Raw genomic sequence first — 14,657 nt, 5'->3', positions numbered from 1 at the left:
GCAGCTACTATCACTTGTAGCAAAAAACAGCAGTGGATGGTGTTATAGTTATATCGTCATTTGTATCGTTATCGCAACAAATACCAGAAAATATTGTGATAGAGTTTTAGGGCCATATCGCCCATCCCTAGTGTTAAAGCATAGTTTTCCATTGTCAGGGAAATTAATCGTCACATCCATAACAGAATTGTCACATCCATGACGGTCCATATTTCTCATGAATAGCCACATGAAAATGAAAATAAAACATTTATTTTATGTTCTATGAAGAGCCATCTCTTCTTCATTTGTTGGCTATTATTGCTTCTGGTTTGCACATTTGAATTCACAGAAATCCTGCAAAGACTGTGTCTCGAAACCGTGCATCCTTTTTTGTCACATCCATAACACATTCATTTTTCTCTCTTTTAAAATCGAAAACTTGTGTTTAGACTGATATTTTTCTGATGTTTGGACTATCATCAAGGGTTTATTAAAATGTAAACAAATTATTCAATATAATATGTTCTCCGAGAGTTTGTATTTCAAGTTTTGACTAAAAATGTCACATCCATAACGCTGGGATTGCACATAATAGAGAAAAATCTCCATCGTGGTACTTAACCCGCTGTATCTTTCATCTCCCCAGTGATATTAAGAAGAAGCTCCGGATGGCCCTGTGCTCAGCAGATTCGGTTGTATTTCCTATCATTCCCCATGCGACAACGCGCAACGGCCTCCCGGACCACACAGATCCTGAAGGTCCTTTCACTTCCCTGATATTTTATAAATGATTATTATTTAAAGAGCTTTTGAACGAAAATGATACTTCAGTCCTAATGTATCCTTAACATTTTAAAGAAACTCGGTTAGAGGTAGGTTTTTGTAGCTCTGTTCACAAGGGATAAAAGCAGCAGTTATGCAGGTTCCGAGGTTCCAAACCCAGCGCATTAATGTCTGGCCCCTGTCTCCTTTCCCTCCTCAGACAACGAGATCGTGTGCTTTCTGAAGGTGCAGCTGGCGGAGGCCATTAACCTGCAGGATAAGAACCAGATGGCTCAGATCCAGGAGACTACGCGCTGCGTCAGCCACCTCGACCCCCGCACCTGCAGAAAACTGCTCACTGCCATGGCAGAGGACTACAGGTACATTACTCTCTCTCGCTAACTCTTTCGGTCTCATTGTCTTTCTCCTGTACTCTCTCCTCTCACACACATCCATGAATCACTTTTTAATAAAAGCTAGTGCCGACATATTTTTGGGCATGACTCGCATAATGAGAGTTCGATGGGTTTGTGCGGCAGGAAGCGGGCCCCGTACATCGCCTATCTGACACGGTGCCGACAGGGACTGCAGACGTCTCAGGCTCATCTGGAGAGGCTCCTGCAGAGGGTACTGAGAGATAAAGAAGTGGCCAACCGTTACTTCACCACCGTCTGCGTCCGACTGCTGCTGGAACACATGGAGTCCAAGATGCTCGACTTCATCAAAGGTCTCTGCCTGCCGTATGGATGTCTGTTGTTCGTATTGTTCCACCTGTAAGGTTGCGCTAATGCTAGACTTTGCTTCAGAATTGACCCCCGTTTTTCACTTTAAAACTTAGTTATTCAAATCTGTGGAAATGTACAGTTCTGTACACACAAATTAAATAAAAATAGCATTGAGCTCACACATTGAATATTTATAAACAGGCACTTTTATTTTCAGTGGGAAATGGTTATTTTTGGGTCTAGTTTTGTGTTGATCGCTTTGAAAGATCTAGCGTGTAACTTTGCAGTGAAAGATATTTGTCTCATCTGAGACCGAATCTGTTTCTGCAGCGTTTCAGGGCTGTACAGCTGCTGACGATAAGACTGCATCGGTGGAGGATTTCCTGCGGTACCTGTACGGAGCCATGGCCCACGATGCCATCTGGCAGTACGCCAGCGAAGAGCAGCTCCAGGACGCCCAGATGGCCATCGAACGCAGCGTCATGAACCGCATCTTCAAACTGGCTTTCTCCCCCAATCAGGACGGCGACATACTGCGAGACGAGTGAGGAACCTCAGAAATCCGTCTCCATTTTTTTATTCTTACATTGTGTTCTAAGCAGGCTTTATTGCATTCTGCATCAAGCAAGCATTGGTCTAAAATTCCAATTAATATTGCAATCTGATTTGTGATTTGTCTTCCTTCTTGGGACACAGCGTTAGCCTTCTTAAATATCTTGTGTTAACACAACGTCTTTTCTTTTCAAGGCTTTTTCACGAGCACATTCAACGTCTGTCTAAAGTGGTGACAGCCAATCACAAGGCCCTGCAGATCCCAGAGGTCACTATTTCCATTTCATATACAATACAAATATTTTTTAAGATATATGACGTTACTGCGCATGTGCGCCTTTGTGGCCCAAACTTAACTTCCGGTACACATCTGCAAAAAGTCCCTGTAGATTATTTCTGAAAACAAGCAAAAGAAATAACAAGCAAATTAGATTAGCTTGCATGTTAAAATTGTGTCTAGTCAGTATTATTTTGGGTTACCAGTACTAGCGTTACTTGGCTAAACTTAAATGCGACAAAGTTACACGACCCATTCAACAAATTGTAGTAAATAAAATAGTCATATAAAAAATATTCATATAAGCCAGACCGATCTTTTTAAGTTAACTTCAGGCCTGGGCGTGCGTCTGATGAAACCACCTATATGTCTAATCTATTTTATATATATATATATATATATATTTAATTTTATTTGTTATCTATTTGTTTACATATCCTGTGTGTGTATGTGCAGGTTTATCTAAAGGAAGCACCGTGGCCCTCAGCGCAGGCAGAGATCAGGACCATCAATGCTTACAAGACCCCGCGAGATAAAGTGCAGTGTATCCTGCGCATGTGCTCCACCATTATGAACCTGCTCAGTCTGGCCAATGAGGACGCTGTACCTGGAGCCGATGACTTCGTCCCTGTGCTCGTCTTTGTGCTAATTAAAGTGAGTACAGAGACACAATCACTTACAGTGCTAATTGCCTGTAGTGCATTCTGTAGCGTGTTGATTATTGCTGATAGCATGAAGCCCCAAAAGCATGTCCTCTAAATCATGAAATACTTACAATACTCTTCGGTTTATTATAAAGGTATCTCTTTAGAAGTCGTTCATTATAGTGTAATTTCAGCATGCTTTTAACCAATTATAATAATCTCAATTACAGTTTAACATCAACACATAATGGCTTTATTAAACCGCTTTCAAGCTGTAATGAAAAACTGCTCATCCATACAAATAGAATCGTTATAGAGCAGCCTTCATTCTTTAAAAGATGCTGAACAATCTCTGCTTTCTGGACTCAGCTGAAGTTTGAAAACCCACAGCACATAGTCACGTGTTTAGAATTACACATACAGCTCCTGAAAAAATTGTTTATTATGTTTAAAAAATTAAATTACTATTAATTTATATGAATATTTTATTGTATATTAATTGAATTAAATTAAAACTACTCAACAGTTATTGATTCTTTGCGGAGGTCTACCGGAAGTTAAGTTTAGGCCAAGTAGCATTTGTTTATGTTTTTGCTACTGAAATCGCCTATATTGTTATTTGGAAAAAACACGAAGGTAAAGAGTTTTTTTATTTTACACGTTCTTAAAACTTAAAACGTTCTTTAAAATCTTTTTTATTTTTTTAACCGGTTTGTCCTGTTTTTATTTGATTTATAATATTATTTGATTTGTTATTAATAAATGCTAAAACAAAAAAAAACTTTTATTTGTAATTTGGTAGAAATATTGTTAGTAGTTCACCGAATTAAACAAAAATTATCAAATTACCTAAACACATACTTATAAATAGTTTTCTGTTTGCTTAGACTTGCTTTGTTTTTTTTTTACCTTTTTTGTTCTTCATACCTGTTTGTGTTATCTCGCGTGCGTACGTGCACGCCCACGCCAGATTTTTCCGCCCCCTAAACGCACTCGAATGTGTAAGCACGCACGGCGCGGGTGGTCAGGTGTTATCTGGTACGTTAATCCACCCCCTCCCCCCCTCTCTCCCCGCAGGCGAACCCACCCTGCCTTCTGTCCACCATTCAGTACATCAATAATTTCTACGCCAGCAGGCTGAGCGGGGAGGAGTGCTATTGGTGGATGCAGTTCACTGCCGCCGTGGAATTCATTAAAACCATCGACGATCGCAAGTGAAGCAGAACAAGCCACCTGTATGGGCAGACTGTAGGAAAGAGAAAGAGGACGCCCACTCCTACCCTTCAAGACCACACAGTGAGGCATCGCCTCAGTCTGTATAGCTGTACATAGAAACAGAAACATTTAAAGTTGAAGAACGATCAAACGTTAGATGTGATCATGCCAGGTTTTTTTCTGTGGTGGGGGTATTTAACAAATGAAAAAAAAAACTTAATGAAAATGGCTGGTCTACTGATTTTGTCAATAACCCACATCTCTTTTTCTGTGTAGTACTGGGGAGGTGCTGGGGCATAGAATACAATTTTATATAAAGATTTAGTGAATAACTAGCTCTGTTATGAGATACCTATGAAATGATAAAGGGACCAGGAACTACCTGCAATGATAACGTATGTGTCGGGACGCTCCAGAGGCGAATCCTTGATTTTTGCCTCCTCGTGCAATCGTAGCCCATTGAAAGCTAACCATCAGAGTCACGTCAATGAACGCATCACCATACGTAGATTCAGCCAGTGTATGTTACAGTTTATCAAACCAATCACTCCATTGTTTTAACAGGGCAGCTTGTTCTATGAATGTAAACAGGTGTTGTCATTGTTGTACATTCATTCTTTACTACGTCTCCCAGAAAATTTGGAAATTAAGGGCCCACATATTTATATAAAATAAAATGTATTTATTACTTTACTCCTGTATTTAATGTTTCGTTTTTATATGTGCTGACTTGATGTCGGGCAGATGGCAGTTCACCGCACACAGTTTGGGATGTTCGAGTAATGCATTTAAAACTCACAGCGTTGTTACAACAGGGTGTCCTCACAGTGCTAGATGCGATTCGCTGTTGTAAATGAGTGCCTTGCAGATGTTTGCATTATAACGCTGGTTCTTTAAGTGGATTTTCTGCCCCATATTGAAATTCCTATGTCTTCAGATGGAGAAGTTCAGCCCATCAGAGTTGACAAACTAGGTGAAAAGCGAGTATGTTATTCATAACGTGGACATTTGTGGATGTGGATTGACTCCGCTTATGTTGACTACTTGCTTTTACAGTGTGCTGCTATTCATTTATATGGTGGATGGGATTATGACAATTGATACGAAACTTATTGTACAGAATGTGTGATGTCATCAGCTTTCTAGTATTCATATTTCATTCAGTTCTCTAGTGATCTTTATTAAACTGTTGCTTGTGTTACTTCCATGTTTTCACTTTATTAACACGTATCCCAAGTACAGAATACTACTTAGGAAGGTCTTGTCTTGAATAATAATACTTCCATATCCGCAGGAGTGCCTGTCATTAATGGAATATTTAAACACTGCGGTTTAAATATACACTCATTTTTAGTGGACTTGATCAATTGATGCATTTGTTTGTTTGTGATGTGACATTTAACGTGTTAAAGGTTCCCTCGTGTCATAATGCCTGTTAGATCCATCTCATGTTTACGTCTTTCCTACGATCATTATCATTTGCAATCTATTGCATTAGACTTTATAGCCGCAGTGCATACATTAACCAGGAATATAAAATGTTTATGTGTTTTATTGTTCTGGATACAACTTCTCACCAACTTTTGCACATGAACAGAACTGAGGCAAAAGAACAGTACTCCTAAGATTGTGATGCTGTCACGTTTTCCTCCTTCAAATATGCCTTTTAATTAATAATCGCTGGTGTGTTCTTAAAAGAAAACTGAAGATCTGAATGGTCCTGAAATAGCCGATACACTTAGAACAATTAGCTCTACCTCCTGCTAGTACAAAAAGGGGATGAATAAAATATAGCTTTGCCGTTCTTTTCATCTAGCTTTTGTAGCCATTAGAGCTCTGTACATGTTTTATTTTGGTCCATCTGATTTGAATGGTGCATGAACTCAATATGCTGATCGCCAGTTGCTAATGCAATGTGAAATCTCTGCTCTCGCACGAACCGTAACCGAGCACCAGCTGCAAGCCTCTTCGTGTAGTCACAGTACATAGAACAACATTTATATTATATGTAAATGTTGGAACTGGGTGTTACATTTTTTACTTATTTTATAATGTGACATAACATTTTTCACCCTTTTGTAACATGGGTCGTATTGATTTCTTACTGTCACACGTGGTTCAGACTGGAAATGTTTTCCAACATGATTCTGGTGCTGTATTTGATTGCGATGGTTGGATGTTGCAGCAATGTTGCATTTAGTTGCATCTGCATCTAAAGTTTATTTGCCAAAGGATTCAAAGACTATATATTCAAATCCTCATGACATATTTTAGTTTCTCTGTGTTTAAAGTCTTAACAACAGTATGCACCTTGGTTCATGTAACCTGTGGCAAACATTTTGAAGATGACTACCTTGATGGCTTCTATTGTATTTTTCAAGTGAAGGGTGGTTGTTGTTTTTGAATACAGTGTTATGCATTTTAACTGGAAGAAATAAAAGGTGGCAGCAATCTGAAAATATTACACCCACAAGGCTAATAACATCATCTTCAAGGTTTTGAATAAGGAAGTTTTAATTGAACGCATGACACACTTTAGCACTACCATTGAGTTGAATTTTCTGGTTTGCATAATTTAGAGTAAGTGAATTATGAAAATGTACCCACCAATGAATTATATAACTGGTGTAAACAGGGTTTTGGGGCAACTGAAGTTTTAGAGACCCGGACTGAACTGGTTTAATAAGCAGCACAGTTTTCTTGACTTAGAGTGTTTTTAAGAGCTTTATAATCCCTACTGTACCATGTTGGTCCTGGTTTGAAAGAGCATGCTAATCAAACTGAATTATGGGAAATCATTTACATTCATAAGCTTACTCAAACTTCTGGTGGTAAACTATTCTGTGTTGATTTAATATAAACCTGTACATAATTCTTAAAAAATATATTAAAAGAGACTTTTTGCTGTGTGAAATGTCTGTTTTTAAGCCAAGTAGATATGTTTGCTTTCTATAACATTCTAATGCACGTCCGAGTCGAGGTGCAATTTTGCTTGGTTTTTGTTTTCTCTCGTTGTAATTTTGTTAGCCTACACAACACCTCTCATTGCAAAGGCAAGGTCAGACTCCGCATTGACGTTCTGCGCAAATCAATGACCACGAACAAAACTTTCCATTTAGCAACTAATAAAATGTTCAATTGACAAGGAACCAACTCTTTTTAAAATATATACAGATTCCTTTACATTCTGATGTCTGATATCACCTGAACATTGAATGCAAGGCTCAGTTGTTCAAGTAGGAATAAACAGGGACCACCACAAATAGCGAAGCCCCCACACTCGGCACACATTTAATTACCACTGACAACTGTATAGCAGATTTGTAATAGGAGATTTTCTCAGTGTAATAGACTCTCTCTCTCTCTCTCTCTCTCTCTCTCTCTCTCTCTCTCTCTCTCTCTCTTCTCTCATCTCTCATCCTTCTCTCTCTCTCTCTCTCTCTCTCTCTCTCTCTCTCTCTCTCTCTCTCTCTCTCTCTCTCTCTCTCTCACCACTTGAGCGCTCTAATTGTAATCTTTCCATCAGAGCAAAGGAACAGTGGGGTGCCATTGCTTCACTTGATGATATCTCTGATTGTTCATTTAAATTCAAATTCGGCCAGAAAAAGGATAATTAGTTGTATTAATAACCCAAAATGACTCGCTTGGTTGGGAGATGAAATGGCTTTTGTTTAGGTGAGATCGGGTGGATATTGGCGGCCTGCTGTGCGAGATGGAGGCCTTATTGGTCAAACAGCTAGTGATATGAATAAACTTTGATTACACAACACGGGATCGTCTTTTAAAGGCGTTTGTCAGTGCCTGTTGCCGTGTTGTCGCCGTTTATCTGTTTGTAAACAAAGGTTCTTGGTGGTTTGGTGATTTGATTTGGGAATGGGCTTTTGTCTGATGCAACTGTGTTACATATTGATGTCAGATTGTTGCATGATCTAAACAGCCTGAGGGCCAAGCCCAGATGGCACTGAAATCACAGATCATCAGTCCGGCGAGGTTCTTGCACGACTACACACACGCGCACACTCTGTGTTTGTGCTTAAATAAAACCAAAACAAATGTAAAATAAAATAAAAACGTGTTTATTTACGTGAAATTTGATTTGCATGCAGCCAAAGAAGTTGAATAAAGTGTGGGTCAAACACGTTAACTTGCTTTTATACATAAAATGTGAAATATAAATGATTTAATGTATATTTTGTAATACTCCGTGTCATAAACATCTTGAGGGCATGTGTTTGCTAATGCAAAATTAACACGAGCTTTATTTTTATTTAGCTCTATTTTCTGGCAGCCTAATACCACACAGGGTATACTATGTTAACACCTCTACGATATTGTCAAAATATTAAAATGTTCTTGAAGACACAATTGCCATCGGGAATCGACAGTCCATGTCAATAAATGTCTTTGCAATGGCAATGGTTGAGTGAGTGTCATGCGCCCAGTGACCCTTAGATGGCAGCCGCGCCATTCGCCACCAGTATCGTCTCATCTCGCTGAAACAAAGAACACATGCGGTTACTGTAGCAGAGACAGACGCACCATTTTGTGAAATCTTCCTTTTAAAAACATCCTTTGACACAGACAATAATATTGATTGAAAATCAAATAAAACATCTCAAAGTATTGATGTAGAAATTCACATAAATACGAACGAATACGTTTGCATAGCCTAATGTATATTATTGTAAGAGTAGAAATAATAAGAGGCTAACAATGCATTCTAATGAATAAAAAAATAATAAATACATTATAAGCATGTATGCAATATATTAAATACCTTTAATTTATTTCACAGTTTGGGACATTTCTAGTTGTTAACACTCAACTTTTGTTTTATTTTAAATTTCATTAAATTATTCATTTAATCCAAGGCAATATCATCATAGTGTGTTATATAAAATGTGGAAAGTTACAAATCTAGTGTATTTGTATTTTTAAGAAATACAGGCCTACTGTATCTATCCTCCTGCTACATAGAATTGAATAAAGAAGATTAAAAATACTGCTTCTCAAATATGTTTAACAAACAAAGTGATACTTTAATTCTGAAAAACCTCCATGTTGAACTAATATTGACAAGTCTCTTTCTTAGATATTGTTGTATCCAACTTTGGGAAATTAGTTTCCATCTGTGTTTCTTTACCATATCCAACTGTACGTTTAAAAGCACCATGAACCAATATCCAAAATCAATAACCCACTTTATGGCAACCCCACGTACTCATAATCTCTCCCTTTTATGATTCAGTCAATCAAATTACAAAACACACCTCTGCTGACACCACTCGGGCATTTATAGTTCGTCTGAAATGTGCTCACAGGTGCCACGTGCAATCGTGTAATGAAAAAAGTCCCTGACGCCCTGCTGGTTTTAGGGGCTTATTGAGATGTGTGTCCCTTGCTTTCTTTCCAATAACTGCGCTTGCATATATATTTTGTTGCGTCTGTCCACACATAATAAAAGTTCGAACGCAACTGCGGTGTTACAGAAGCGTTAGATGATGAAAAAACGACACACCTACACACGAGAACAAACAAAACAAGGCAGCAGCACGTCAATTAAATTAAAGGTCGAAGCTAAATGAACAAAACGTCAAACGCACATATTAAAGCTAAATGAAATAGCCCGGAGGAGTTTGCGAGACGTGCAGATTACAGCTCGGGAGGATCCACAAAGACGTAAATAATGAAACCTGCAGACGCTGTGATCCCAGTGTGGACACGGGAGACGTTCGGCCTCCTAAGCGAATAAGGGATATTCGCTTTCAAACGTGTTCTTCATCTTAAAACAAGCAAGCATTGAACTGACTGCCCTAATTGTGTTATTAGACAGCATGACAAAACGCACCGGAACTGTACGTTGAATTAATAAGCCGAGGTTGTGTTCAGTTTATGTAGCTTTCTGCATTAGATATATCATATATTATGGCTTATAGAAGATTAATAACAGCCCTCTCATAATATATTATGAACTGTGTTCTTTTACGTCCTGTATGTAGTCATTGTGAATTGTTTGCACTCATTGTAGAAAGTGATGTATATTTAGAATCCAATTAAAATGTAGGATGTGTAATTTTATGTTTTTTATGTTTATGATTGGATCATAAAAAGTGTGTTGCATACCAAAATGAATCGCGCCTAAGAAAATACTATCAGGTTTGGGTTAACATCCAATGACTCGTGAGGCCTATGTGATGTCAACAAAAAAGTTGTTCAGAGCAGTTTTTGATTAGTAACAAAGAAAAATATCTCTACAATAATGTACAGAGACATTAAGTAAGTTAATAGGCTCGATTCTGATTTTATGCTTAATAACGCTCCTCCATTGATATATTTTTATCTCCGACGTCCTCTCTGAAGTCCGCCACCACGATCAATCAGACATGCATCATCTGTAGCCAATTGCTCCCTCCGAGTAAGAGCGATCTGGCCTAAGTATCTATGCTTGACGCCTGCTTTGCTGATTTCTGTCAGCGTCAATATGAGAAATGAGCTCTGCGCTGTGCCACTGACGTGCCTGAGGAAACTCAATTGACAGGGGCACAGTTTTCATCAGCAAACCGGTATCCGATAGGGGCCCCATCGCATCTTATATGCTAACGTGACTGGTCTCAGTCATGCCGCATTGTTCCTCAAGCAACAGGTGACAAGTTACAAGCAAATGTGGTTGTCGTCACAGTGGCCCTCCTTTGAGGACCCGACCCGGGGCAGGGTGTCTGGCGACGTGCCCGATGGAGAAGTGAGCTGTCTGGGCAGAGGATGTCAAATCACGTGTTCATTGGAAAGAGTTTAATCTATGTTTGATGGGAGAAAACATCTTGTCATGGCCAAAGAGATCTGATCTCAGAGTAGCCGATGGGATGATGTGCTTGTAATTCTGCATAGACTTTCAGAGCACAGAAAGCAGGTTTTTTCATTGCTCTGGCAGTTTGTGTAGTATTATAAAACCATAAATGTTAAATTAACACTTAGAAAATGTAGTTCAGTATTAAAAAACCTAATGGAATAATTCATCTTATCTCATAGCAGTGTTTATTATTAGTGGTTTAGCATATTTAGCTTCTTTTGCCTGCCTAAACATTTTTCCCCCACTTTATCTCTTGCTCTAAGGTTGTGTGTGTGTGTGTGTGCGTGCGTGCGCATATGTGCGTAACACACAGATTTGCCATTGCAACAATTCGATTTGAGTCCTGAATGTGCCACAGTTCAGTCTGCTCCTGTTTTAAAGACCTCAAGGGATTGGATTGGGGTTTGAGAACATGTCGGTTACAGGTGCAAAAAAATGTATATTTCAGGTTTTACACAAGTAAACAAGACTGATCTGATTGATTTGTGTACCGGTAGTTGTGTAAAAAGGTACATTTTTTAAATTATCTATAACAAGGGGACAAGAGCTTTTGGGTAAACTCAGTTTTAGGCAGAAACTTTTCATCTTCACGATGCCATAGAAGAACCTTTTTTGTCTCAATGGTTCCATAAAGAACCTTAACATCCAAAGAACATGTCTGTTTCACAAAAGTTTCGTTCTGGCAAGAAAAATGGTTCTTCAAATTATAACAAGCTAAGAAAGAGATGCTTCTTTGAATAATCTTTGAATGGTTCTTTGTGGATGCAAAAATGGTTCTTCCATGGCATCGCTAGTGGACACTGCAAAAAAAAGTAATTTTATGGAATTTAACTGTTTTGGTTTACAAAATATTCTTTGAATGTAGTTTAAAAAAAATTACAGGAAAAAAAAACTTCTGACTCCTCATCTGACACAATATTAATTTTTTACAGTATTTTTTTTCAGTGTAATGTGAACCCTACAAAACAAAGTAGCTACGTTTGTGTTATTAAGATTGTTATTTATGTAACCAGCGAGATGAACGACCGGTAATTACATGTAAGACAGCATGATAGACCGCTGCTATTCTGAAACTTAGTTTGAATAACACGCTGCAACTTATGTGTGTCATCAAATCCTGCCAGGTGAGAGTTCCCGCTCTCCATTTCTCCTTTTTTAGATGCCCTAGTTCTTTTTCCACCCTCCATCTCTCTCTTCTTCTCCCCTGGTTGCCTGGAGTATGCCCTGCAGGTATTTAACACAGCCCTGACTTTTCTGCTGCGCAGTGCTGTTTTACAGGGCACAGGCATTAAACAGGGCCGGTCCTGGCTTCCCTGCCCTGCTTGTCAACCCAGCAGGCTAACAAAGGTGAATTTGCTCGGTATTAAAGAGACTCTTGTAGAAAAGCAACGGTTTGATAGCACTGCTGCTTGGTCCAGTGTCCTGCTGACCACTAATGCCCCAGCACTTCGTCTTATGGGCAGGACTGCGATGCTTTCTCACTAAACACAACAGTTCTGCATAATGTAGTCTCATGTAAGACCATTAACTACACCGTGTAACACATTTTTCTAGTTCTTCTTGCACAATTCTGTGGTGTTAATTATTGTGGTAATATAATATGTATTTGCATGTAGCATCAATGTTTTAGTGTATATTTAGCTCAAGTAAATTTTGAGCTTATATCATGAATTACGATATATCGGTATATTGCAAATAAACAAAAACTGTACAAATTTTCACATTAAAAAAAAAAATTCAATTGTCACTGTCAGAAAATTCTAGAAATTTCTGTATCACAGGGAAGGTGGGATGAAGCAATGATGGGTGTCTACATCTGGAACTTGGTTCGTGAGGACAGTATTAGTCATAAAAAACAAAAATGATCAAATGTACACTTCTGAAGTTTTGGACGACTCATTTTTAGTAACTGTTATGTTATGAGCTTAGTGTTATGCTATTTCTGCGTACGAGTAATACTACTGAAATGTATAAATGTGTGAAAATATTTTTTGTTTTTTGTCAGTACCATTGATGGGGAAAAATTATATAAAATCAATGTGATTTTCGTATTCAGCACATTAAAATTCACAAAAAAAACAGTAAAAATTAAAGCAAAACACAACTTTTCAAATAATTAAGAATCAATTAATGCTATTAATGGAAAAGGTTTGGTATATGCCCACTTTCTGTAAACAAGAATAATTTTAACAAAGTTTGACTGACCCGTAAAGCGACATATCACTGCTTTTAAGGGTTGAGTTTGTCTAAAATAGATGATACAGCAATAGTTGGCTGTAAAAAATAATATTAGTGCTGTCAATTGATTAAAAAAGACATTTTTCTGTCATTTTCTGTAGTCAGTGAATGCGTGTCATGAAGCTGAGACTTGCGATATAACTTCAGGACCACATGCAGTAGTTTGTAGTGTTTTTGTTTTCATGATACAGGTGCAGTGATGGACACTTCATTCACGAGCGTCCATGCACATAAACACAGTTAAGCGTATTGCAGATTGCATGTCATTTCGGGAGACGCGGCACTAAGATTAATACACTATGCTTGTCAACCTGTTTAGTAGGGAGGCCATTTAAATCGAATATTGTCGTGGATATAGAAAAATACCATTCCACAGAAGCCCAATGAGGTAATTCGATTAGGCTTCTAAAATGGGAAATCTAACATGAACTAGCTCACAACTCATACAAATCTGATTTAAAAAGACATTAATAGAGAGGCCTAATGGGAAAAATGCCAATTAAGCATTGATTGCCTCCAAATGAATGTGCTCGGCATTACAGGAAAGATGTGTATGAATGCGTGTGGGTGTGCGTGGCGGTTCCCAAAGCAACAGACAGTGTCTGACCTCGGCCCGGTGACACAACCTCTCTCTCTCGCCTGACCACTCTGTCACACAGCTATGGCTGCTCACCCACGGAGGGGACGACAACACTATATATTAATTGAGGGATTTCAGAAATAATAATAATAACAATAAAAATACCTCTACACCATACAGTATCTCTCACTCTAGCCAGCCCCCTGCTGTCAGACTACATTAAGGGGTGCCTGCAGAGAGAGAGAGAGAGAGCGAGAGAAAGACTAGACACCATCCCATCTCTTCTGAAAGCAGCCACAATTTGCTTCCATTGTAACAAGGTGCAGCCTAAACTGATAAATTGCAGATTAAATGACGGCCACACTTCACTTGCTTTCCCCATCTCACACACACACGCAATGCCCTCCTTAATTTCAGACCTTTCTGCTATTCGCTGCCTTCTTGGCTTGTCAATTCCGCCTAATAGCGAGAGGCACTACAACACCAGGCCCTGACAGACTCAGATCAAGAATGATGAACATCTCTTAGCAGTCTCTTCAGTCCTGACTTGAGAGGAATCCTGAAACGGATCCTCAAGCAGAAATTCAGCCGTGCTCATACAGGGCCACGTCGACATGGTCACACAAATGGGTTTGTTGATGCACTGAAACAAATGGGTTTAATTTACTTGAAAGCTGCGAAATGTGCAGATTCAGTGATTTGATGCCAAATCAGCCATTTTGAAGTTGAAATACTGGAAGCTGCCCCTTGATATCTGGTTCTGTATACTCCATATGAGAAAAAACAATGTGTGAACAATTTTGAGGATTAGTTAGAAGGAACAATAACCTCCATA

The 14,657-nt window shown here is 38.7% G+C and overlaps 1 protein-coding gene across 4 annotated transcripts in view; it reads left to right on the top strand.

The window, feature by feature from the left end:
* Window positions 1-5,358, top strand: part of gapvd1 (GTPase activating protein and VPS9 domains 1) — a 35,662-nt gene extending 30,304 nt beyond the window's left edge. For all 4 annotated transcript variants that reach the window (XM_057356629.1, XM_057356628.1, XM_057356627.1 and 1 more), the window contains 7 exons: window positions 629-741; window positions 965-1,124; window positions 1,284-1,471; window positions 1,800-2,013; window positions 2,217-2,289; window positions 2,755-2,952; window positions 4,020-5,358. In XM_057356629.1, the coding sequence (XP_057212612.1) occupies window positions 629-741; window positions 965-1,124; window positions 1,284-1,471; window positions 1,800-2,013; window positions 2,217-2,289; window positions 2,755-2,952; window positions 4,020-4,160 (1,087 nt within the window). In that variant the 3' untranslated portion in view covers window positions 4,161-5,358. The remainder of the gene's footprint in view (window positions 1-628; window positions 742-964; window positions 1,125-1,283; window positions 1,472-1,799; window positions 2,014-2,216; window positions 2,290-2,754; window positions 2,953-4,019) is intronic.
* Window positions 5,359-14,657: the final 9,299 nt, after the last annotated feature.

Source organism: Triplophysa rosa, linkage group LG17 (assembly GCF_024868665.1).
Source record: "Triplophysa rosa linkage group LG17, Trosa_1v2, whole genome shotgun sequence".
Classification (NCBI taxonomy): domain Eukaryota; kingdom Metazoa; phylum Chordata; class Actinopteri; order Cypriniformes; family Nemacheilidae; genus Triplophysa; species Triplophysa rosa.
The sequence above is the reverse complement of the archived record's forward strand: the minus strand, read 5'-3'. Positions and strand labels throughout refer to the sequence as shown.